The sequence below is a fragment of the Primulina tabacum genome, chromosome 18 (assembly GCF_025594145.1).
Source record: "Primulina tabacum isolate GXHZ01 chromosome 18, ASM2559414v2, whole genome shotgun sequence".
Classification (NCBI taxonomy): domain Eukaryota; kingdom Viridiplantae; phylum Streptophyta; class Magnoliopsida; order Lamiales; family Gesneriaceae; genus Primulina; species Primulina tabacum.
In genome coordinates this window covers 24,719,762-24,730,349 of record NC_134567.1, presented here as the reverse complement: position 1 = coordinate 24,730,349, position 10,588 = coordinate 24,719,762, and the positions used below count along the sequence as shown (strand labels likewise).

The 10,588-nt window shown below is 32.5% G+C and overlaps 1 protein-coding gene across 1 annotated transcript; it reads right to left on the bottom strand.

Annotated features, from left to right (window-relative positions):
- Window positions 1-1,998: 1,998 nt before the first annotated feature.
- On the bottom strand, window positions 1,999-3,087 carry LOC142532410 (uncharacterized). Its single transcript, XM_075638718.1, has one exon. The coding sequence runs from the start codon at window positions 3,085-3,087 to the stop codon at window positions 1,999-2,001; it is 1,089 nt and encodes a 362-aa protein (XP_075494833.1).
- Window positions 3,088-10,588: the final 7,501 nt, after the last annotated feature.

The window sequence follows — 10,588 nt, the reverse complement described above, 5'->3', positions numbered from 1 at the left end:
TTAACAAAGTGGCTAGATAAGTAAATCAGAGCTGATAGAAGTAAAAAACTTAAAGTAAATAAGATGTGATATTTATGGATGTTCGGAGATTAACAACTCTTATGTGATACCCCTTGTCACATATCTTAAAAATTAAAATTTTAAAATGAGTTTATAATGGGCTTACAATGGACTTCTGTAGCAACTTGGGTTAATCATTTTCGTAAAGCGATGATGAATACGTAGTAGTTGCTATATGAAACTATTGTGCAGCCACGCAGGCCCAGGGCTGAGGCGTGACATCTTACGCCACCCCCCCCCCCCCCCCCCCCCCCCTCTTTCCACTTAGATACAAATCCAAGAAAAGACTTTGATTTATACAACTTTTGTACAAATTTACTTCAATCAAGATTAATCGTTGGTTGAATCGAAACTTTTAGTGACAACTTAACAAAGAAAATTCTGATTGTCCTTGGAACCATTGGTTTAGACATATTCAACACAATTAAAACAAACGGATCTTGTAGGATTCTCAAAAAGAAAAAAGAAAACGTGAACATCAACAGACAAGTTTGGACGACTAGAGTTGATAAAATAACACAAGTTGATCTTTGATTATCTAATGTGAAATGAGTGTGTGCTGTAGTGAGAGGTATGATATTTTGAAAAGATAGAGTGCTAGAGATCTTTGGCAGATGGAATTCGTAATTCTCTTTGTTTCTCGTGTGTTTCTTCAGTATTGAATTAGCCCTTTCACAGTGAAATTTTATGACAGATTAAGATTGAAATTTGATTACATTTAAAAGACCAAATTCACAAAAAAGATAAATATACATGACCAAAAATAAGATATGACCATATACGGTGGGTATAAAACCGTACTTATGGCCGTACGGTGGATATAAAACGGCCTCGTCCAATCAAATTTTTATATGTTCAAATGTTTTTAGCATTTTGTAATATAATTAACAAATATTTTCATACTTCTAATAAATATGGATAATTAATTAAATTTTAAGATTAAAATAATTTTTTTGTTATATTTATATTATTTAAACAAATTTTGAATATAAATATTTAATTGTTTTTTTAGTAAATAATAACAAAATGAATATTTCTCTTGTAATTCAAACTTTTACATATGATCCAATTATGACACAAATTATGTTGTCCACTTAGAATGGATTATAATCAAAATATTTTTTCCCGAATGAATGAAACTTATCAATTTTGCCTTAAAACATAACATTAAAATTGTGACGACCGGCCATCTGCAGAGCTGCCAGCGAGCAACCCTCTAGCCATGCAATCAGCAACCCTTTGGCCAAGCTGCTATCCAGCAGAGTTGTCAGTCAGCAACTAACAATCCATATTTCGAAACTCTTTTATTGTAAGGCTCGTGACATTATCTTTATGGATCTTGCAATCATAGTCTTTATGATAGTCCATAAAACTTTACTGGCATGTACTTCATTACCAGGAATGAGAAGTTTTGTGAGTTAGGTTATATGAGTTATCATGAGCAGGGGCGGATCTAGGATTTCTACTCTGTGGGGGCCGTTTCAAAATACGGACAAAATATTAAAAGAGAAAAGACAAAAATTACATCGGTTATATTCAACTAAACATAAACAGTACGTTTTTAACAAGAAAATTCCTAACTAAAAGGAATTCGACGTTCCTTAAAATTTTCAAAGTCTTCAATAATGGTATCTATACAAATATTTTTAGCAATTTCTCTTTCAATAAATATCATCAATACATCCGAGAGAAAATCATCCTCCATTTTGCTCCGAAACCTAGTTTTGACGATATTCATAGCTGAGAATGACCGTTCTGTAGTAGCGGTAGAAACTGGAAGAGTCAGCACAAGCACGATCACTCTAAAAACAAGGTCATATGTAGCAGCTTTTTAATCTTCACCAACCATTGACACAACTCGGAAATAGTTGAAAGACTTTTGTAGTGTGACCCTTTGACTACATTATGCTCATAGTGCTTCAACTGCATCTCTAACCGTTATTTTTCTTCATTGGTAAAATCTTGTGAATAAAACTTTTCAACCAATTTGCATATATCCATATATCTCAATGAATCACTTGCATTTTGAGGATTTAAAGCAGAACTAAGCATGAGTAACTCCATCGCATCTTCACTAAAACGCACATTAATTTCTTGCAGTTGTGAATCTATAGTGGCATAAAAAAAGTTTACCCTATAATGATGCTCAATGGTGAAATTGCCTTGATGACGACGGGCTCGACCTCGCCTATCAACATACTGAGCACTAAAATCAGGAACATCAATGTTACGAGCCACACAAAAGGACTTCACTTTTTCAAGCAAATCATCCCATTTGTCATCCCTTAGCTCTTGAATTAATTTTTTTGTAGATGAAACTAGCTCCATTGCATTCAAAATATCTTGAGACTTACTTTGCAATGTCTGACAAAGCACATCTGTGATCTCCATAATCTCGTTCATTAGATGCAATATGAATACAAAATCAAATGAATTCATTTCATCATAAACAGACGTTGCTTCTGCTCTTTGGGAAGGAAGTCCATCTTCCATAACTTTGAGCAATACAGTACATGTTGCACTAAACATCTTGATCAAGCTCGATAATGATCTAAAATGAGAACTCCAACGCATATCAGCTGCTCGTTGTAAATTACATATCCGATTAAGTCCACGCCCTGTCTCGAGTTCATTAATAGAAATCAAATAAGCAATGTCATCTGCGTGAGCTTCCTTCAATTCATCATTACGCTTGCACGAAGCACCAACCATATTAACTATGAAAGTTAATTTATCAAAAAACTGATGAATGGGAGTTACATTTTTTGCTGCCGCAACAAGAGCCAACTGCAATCGATGGGCAAAGCAATGAACATAATAAGCACTCTTACAATCTTTCAGAATCAAAGCTTGCAATCCATTGAACTCACCTCTCATAATGCTAGCACCATCGTAACCTTGACCTCTAATATTTTGGACATCCAAATTGTAATGACTCAAATAAGAATATATAGCATTCTTTAATTTCAAAGCTGTAGTATCTGACACATGAACAAGCCCAAAAAAAACGCTCTTGTATGCATCCATTTTTGTCCACAAACCTCAACACTATAGACATTTGTTCTCTTTTTGACTCATCACGGGCTTCATCGATGACTATGCAATACTTGCTGTCTGCAATTTCTTCACGAATTACATTTCACTCTCACAGAGAACATGTGAAGTATTTGCTTTTGAATATCATGACATGTATACTTGGCATTTTTCGGAGCTTTATGTATTGCATCTGAAAGCTCATCGTTATACAAGGCCACCACATCAAGAAATTCAAGAAAGTCTCCACGATTAGATGAATTAGAGCTCTCATCATGACCTCTGAAAGGAACGCCCTGAAGTGCAAGCAACCGAACTACATGTATACCAACTTTCAATCGAAGGCGATTCCTTGCAACTGCTTCTGAGCTAATTTTGTTGAAAAATCTTGGTATATGTTGAGGTTGGTTCATTAAATCATCACATGCTTTTTCAGCCATACGATGAGGTGAAGATACATTATCTTTCCCAATATGACATTGGAAAGAACATGTTTTTCCACTTCGAGCCTTCTTCCAATTATCAAATCCAACAACAGTAAATGCAGTTTGCTTAGGACATCCTGATGGCTTGTTAAAGATAAAGCAAGGAAAACAGAAAGCTTTATCTTTTGTTGGGGAATACTCCAACCAAGGAAAAAGCTCATACCAAGATGATTGAAACCTACGGGGATGAAGATTGTTTTTATTTAGTGGATATTCTGAAAGTATAGGCTGATATGCTTTCAGATTTAGATAAGCCCGACGAATTTCTTCTTGCTCGTTGGGAGAGTATTCCCGTATTTGTCGACGTAATCCAGGATCACGCTCTAAGAAGTTAAGATCAACCCCTGCACTTTCAACCTTTCTTAACTTTTGAGAATGAACCTCTGGTGGAAGATTATCATCTGATGGTATAGATGGAGCTGTAGAAATGGGAGGATCTAGTTGATTAGATCTCTTCCTCTGAAAGAATTTATTAATTGTAACAGATTTTCCCATTTATGAATAAAATCACACCTGCCACAATAAATAAAATCTAGTCATTTAAATATACTAACACCATAAATAAAATATCTGCAATAATACATTATCAATACTCACTGCTAAACTTCAAAATCTCAACAAAATATAATAAACAAAGTGTATAAAAAAATATAAACAAACAAACATCAATCACTACATAAATTAAGTACAAAAATAAATTACAGTCCATACTAGTAGCATCTCAAATAATCATGTATCATGTTGAGATGAAAATTTCTGAAAATGAAAATTTTAACCCAACATATTATTAAATGATAGATAAATTTAAAAAAAAATAATGAATAATTTATGAAAAACCTTTTACCAAACTAATAAATTCTGTCAAATGTATGTAGCAATGTGCATTCTAGATGCATGGTATCAAATGATTATTGCAGTTGCTAAAGTTTTAAAATGAATCTTATGTGAATTGAGTAATTGGAAGCATATACCCGAGGGTCTAGACGTACAAGTTTTAATTTGCAATATATGTATATGCTAAATATTAAGAAGCATATACCCGAGGGTCTAGACTTAAAATTTATAAGCAATAAATACACCTAAAAACTGGTTGAGTTTTAAGCAACAAATACTCATAAAAAAGCATCAAAGATAATGTATTAATGAAATATAAAAGAGATTTAAGGAGCAATACTTTTGAATTCATGGCTTCCTCATTTATTTATGTTATCTATTTTTCATGACCCCAGTTTTCAATTTTCAACAAAAATCCAAAATTTCATTTTCATAATATACTCATAGTGTTAAAACTCGTACTGATCAAATCATTATTTGAGCCCTACAATTTTAGTTTTCAGGAAATAAGTTTAGAAACATCTCTGATACAGAAGATGAAACAGATATACAAATATAGATACTCTTCAATGGAAATCTTAGAACAAGAAACTGTAACAATGCGACACCATAACATGATCTCATACAGAAGAATCACAGAAAACCCATATCCCCAAATCATTTCTCTAAAAATCGAGGACATGCCCAAACACACAAACCGAATTGAAAATGGTAATTGAAAAAAATAACTGGAGAAAAACTCCACCAACCTCTTAGTCCATAGACACCGAAGAACGATTTCACTTGTTGATCTTCTACAACACCACTGCACTACCAATGAAGAATTGATTTGGGAAAAAATTAAATTAGGGTAATCAATTTTTGGAAGAGTTTTATTTGAGCGTAGTGATAGACAGATAGTAGAAAAGTCTTTTTCAAAGGTGATAAATTTAAGGGAGCGTTTGGTACGCGTGATTAGGCGTGATTATTTTTTTATCCTGCCTAGTCAGCTGTTTGGTACACGTGATTATTTAACCAAGTCAATCCCTCCTATGAATGATAAGGTTATATTAGGTAGGTTAAAATAATACCTCCTCACCCCTAGGATTATTTATCCAACCTTAGGCTACGTTTGGTTGGAAGGATAAGATAAACTAATGATTAGTATGTAAATGATAAAGAAAATGATTGTGGTAGGATTGTAATATATGATGTAAAATATTATTATGTTTGGTAAGATTTTTAAGTGTATGATAATTTTGAATTTTTTGATGAAAAGACGAAATTGCCATTTCCCTACGCGGCGGCGGCGACGGTGACAGCCGCGGCGGTGGCCGGCGGCCGGCCGGCCGGAAAAATCGGCCGGCCGGAAATGGCCAGCGCCGGCGGTTCGTCGGCGGTCGGCCGGTGGTAGGCCAGCGGCGGTCGTGGCGGCGGCGGTCGGTGGCGGGAAGTGATGGTGAGTTTGAATATAAGAGAAGGATAAAATTGGAAAAATAGGAGGTATTAAGGGAGCGTTTGGTACGCGTGATTAGGCGGGATTATTTTTTTTATCCTGCCTAGTCAGCTGTTTGGTACGCGTGATTATTTAACCAAGTCAATCCCTCCTATGAATGATTAGGTTATATTAGGTAGGTTAAAATAATACCTCCTCACCCCTAGGATTATTTATCCAACTCTTAATACCTCTTATTTTTCCAATTTTACCCTTCTCTTATATTCAAACTCACCACCACTTCCCGCCCCCGACCGCCGCCGCCACGACCGCCGCCGGCCGACCGCCGACGAACCGCCGGCGCCGGCCGACCATTTCCGGCTGGCCGGCCATCGCCGCGACTGTCGCCGTCGCCGCCGCCGCGTAGGGAAAGGGCAATTTTGTCTTTTCATCAAAAAATTCAAAATTATCATACACTTAAAAATCTTACCAAACATAATATTATTTTACATCATATATTACAATCCTACCACAATCATTTTCTTTATCATTTACATACTAATCATTAGTTTATCTTATCCTTCTAACCAAACGTAGCCTAAGTGATAAAGTATTAAAAATTTAGAAGTAAATCAATTATTAAAAAGGAAAAAAAACTAGGATTGGAATTGATGATTAGAATTCGGATTTATGCGTGCAGAAACTTCTGACTTGCTATGGAGATATATGTTCTTTCAATTTATTGTGGTGGGCCCACTTATATATATACACACACTCAAGTTTTCAAAAATTAATATAAACTAAAAAAAATTAAATTTTAAGGGGGGCCGTGGCCCACGTGTGCCCTAACATAAATCCGCCTCTGATCATGAGGGATGTGATTGCAACTCAAAAAAGGCAGTTTCATGAGCTTTACTGGAGAAATGTTAGATTAAGCGCACATGAGTGAGAGTAACACTGAGATAAATGACCTTCTAGAAAGTTTGCATGCGTCAAGCTGCTGACATTGCGTTACTTGATCTAGTTGGTTAGATGAGTCGTAAAAGAGTGATGTCAAAACTTAATATGTAATACTGTCTCTGTTAGGGTGACTAACGGTAGAAATTTGTAATATTGATATATAAGAGATATAAGACAACATCAACAGATAGACACGTATATCACCAAACTCATTGGCCTAACAGCCCAACCATTAGCACTCATGTAGGTGCGTGCACTCTGCACTGCCACAGATATAAATAAATAAAGTTGCGTCTTGACTAACAGCTATAGTGGTGTGCTGTCGTTGAGCCATCAAACTTAAATATTTACGTCTAAATATAACGACTGTAATGATGAGTATAGTTTAGTCCACATGGAACAAGAAATTTATTTCTTTCGAGTAAAAACAGTTAAAAAAGAGTGATTGTTGATAAGAACAAAATAAAATATTAAAGCTAAAATCAGAAAGTAATAAAATAATAATAAACCTAAACAAGAATTAAATAATAATGATGAATGATTAATGAATAAGAAAATTCAATCGTATCGAGTTCTAATTCAAGGGATTTCCACTATTAAATTGTATCACTGTTCATCGGCTAACATATTAAATATTCACGCATTTACAATCAATTAACCTTATAGTTATAGGGATAATAGCTAAAATCCTTGTGTTTTCGTAATTTAATTGACCAAACTCACCATCAGTAAAAACTTATCAATAATCAACTGGGCGCGATAACGTTCCATATTAATTAAAAATATCATTTTCGTTTTCTGAAACAGTTAATCATAAAATCTAACAATTGAGATAGCTACAATAAATAAATTTAGTTTCATCGATTTATTTAAATTAAATATGTTATGATAGCACAACACACTAATCTATCGCTACTTAGGTACCAATCGTTTATTGGATCACTGAATTCATGAAAAATAGTAGAAAATTATATGTCAAATTAAATTTTCAGATTAACCCGACATACAAATTTCATAGAATTAAATATAAATCAACAAATACTTGAACAAAACAATAATATTAATTAAAGCGCAAAAAACCTCATAGTGACAAAATTGAAATAGTAGAAAACCCTCATTAACCAAAAGAAAAACCTAATGTAGAAAATATCTCAAAAAAGAAATATAATTTTTTTTGGAATAAAACTCTATCTAGTATTTTTTTTATCTCAAAAACATCTCTCTCCAAGAATATTTTTAAGTCAAATATCATAATTATGACTCTAAATTTTGGCATAATTTTCACAAATTTCGAGATTCACTCCTAGAAATTCTGATAGCTTCAGTTTCACATACAACAGAAGAACAGTCACTTTATCACGCTTTGTTCCAAGATTTATTCCGTTTCATAGCTTTATAACAATCACTTCTTTAGCTCAAATTTGCTCCAAGACCATAAAATTACTTCCGACAATAAAACAGCACTAAAGTGTATCGATTAAGCATGTCGGAAGTGAAAACAATCGGAAATATGATAACAAAAAAACGAACTATTATGAGCCTATGATAAGATTTTGGCTTAATGGTAAGCGCTTGGATTAAAATGTGAAATAAATTAAAATTTACATTAAATTAAAATAATGTCTTATATTATTTTATATTGTTTCTACAAAATATATAATATATCTTCTAGTGATTAAATCATATTTTGTATAAATAAAGTTTTTTTTTATGTTGATATACATTTAGATATTAAAAATAATTTAATGTAAGATCTTTTTAAATGAATAATTTTACAAAAATAATTAAATGATAAATTTGATAATTAAAATTTTATTTTAAGATACTGAGATTGTTAATCTCTATATTTCTTTTTATTAAAAATTATGATTCTTAGAATATTTTATCATAAGTTTTGGTGTTTGAAAAATAAACAACATTGAACCGTTTCAGGATCCAGCCTCTTATCTTATGTGTTTATATATTTTTCAATTGGTGGATCAAGTCAAGCAATTCAAACATATTACCAAGTGTTCAAGCCTTTCATAATTCTAGCTTTAAGAGATCATCATACTCCTGATCGAATGTAATCTTAAATGAAATACACGTGTTTAATTGAAAAACTCCAACCACACAACAGCATGTCAGCTATGAGCAAATCAATATGGATAATACTACTCAATTCGTTCAATGACGACTATCAGTTAAAGTATAATTGCTCAATATCTAACCAACTATCGAATAACATAATGTTTCCTATACCGTATATGGTTTATCAGCTTTTCCAGAAGTTAAGAGCTAAAAGTCGCAAAATCAAAGAAGCATTAAATGATCACTTAATGATATGTATGGTGACTGAAAACGACAAGATCATTATATCAGAAAATAGTACAGATGATCGCTGAAAAACATTTATGAACATCGTAACTTTTCAACCAAAAATATGAAGATTCAAGTCAGTGAAAACCCACTCTCAATTGACCAACGCACTATACAATACGCATATACAAGATATTTGAGAACACTCAAATTATTATACTTCAAACGGCTCGATTTAGCTAGCACATGTTAGAATCGATCAGATCTTCAAGGATCATATTATGATGCCCCACCAACTCAATTTGTTCAACCCGAGTGTTGGATTATATTGTTGTTTTCTGGTGTATCAACGGTTCCTAAACATATAGAAATTATTGAGTTACACTAAGAGTTTCAACTTAAGCAATAATAAGTTCTAGTTGAAATTGAGTTATTACAAAGTGTTGTAAAACTAAAATCTTTTAGTCTTCTTAAGTGAAAAAAGATGTGATAAATTATAAAACAAGCACAAGACATCTTTTTATTTTAAAAAATAGAAATAATGTATATTTAAGATGAAATATAAGTAACAATCAATTTATTTTATAAACAGTTTTAATTTTTATTTCTGTTTTATTTTATATATATGGATATCAACAAATTTAATGAATATTTTTTGGTATTTTTGAAAATATGTAGTTTTTGATAATCTGATTTAAAAATTGAGAGTCATTAACAAACTTTACCATGCACCAGCCGGTGACGTTCTCAATCTCTTAATAAGACACAGCTTGAATTCTGTTTCAGCACACCATCATTCTTCCCAACAAGATTGCAACCTTTTTTTTATTATTATAAAAAGGAATATTCCCCAAAAATTATATTTGACTCAAATCTATTTTTAGCAAATGACTTTTTGGAAAATTAGAGGATTTTATGGACTTATAATTGTATTATGAGTAGTCATAAATAAATTTTATATATATATATATATATATATATATATATATATATATACAGTTTTGATATCCTGCACACCTACCGTGCACACCTTTGTGAGCACCGATGATGTGTCATTCACCCATTGGATGTGATGAAATATAGAAAAATTGCGCATCCAATGGATGAAAGGTATGCACGGTAGGTGTGCGGGTTATCATAAATAAATTATATTATATATATATATATATATATATATATAACATCCTGTTTGATATGGTTTATTATAATTTCATATATAATCTACTTATTTTATTCAGGAAAAAATCATGTGTGTATATATATATATATATGTATGTATCTTATAAAGGTGTATATTGGTTGTTTGTGGATTGAATGCAAGTTTTATTTATAATTGATAACAAACTCTAATTAACTAATATAGAAAGAATAGAATGCGCCGGTCAACAATTGAAAAGGAAAGGATAACTGAGCGAGACCACTTTCATGTCTCACGAGGGTCCTATAATTACAGTTTATATACCAATAAAAACACAACACGTGTACTCCTAGGTCATGCGGAGGG

What these genes read in the sequence shown, in the direction of transcription:
- LOC142532410 (XM_075638718.1), bottom strand. Translation starts at nt 3,087, where the DNA reads ATGGATGCATACAAGAGCGTTTTTTTTGGGCTTGTTCATGTGTCAGAT.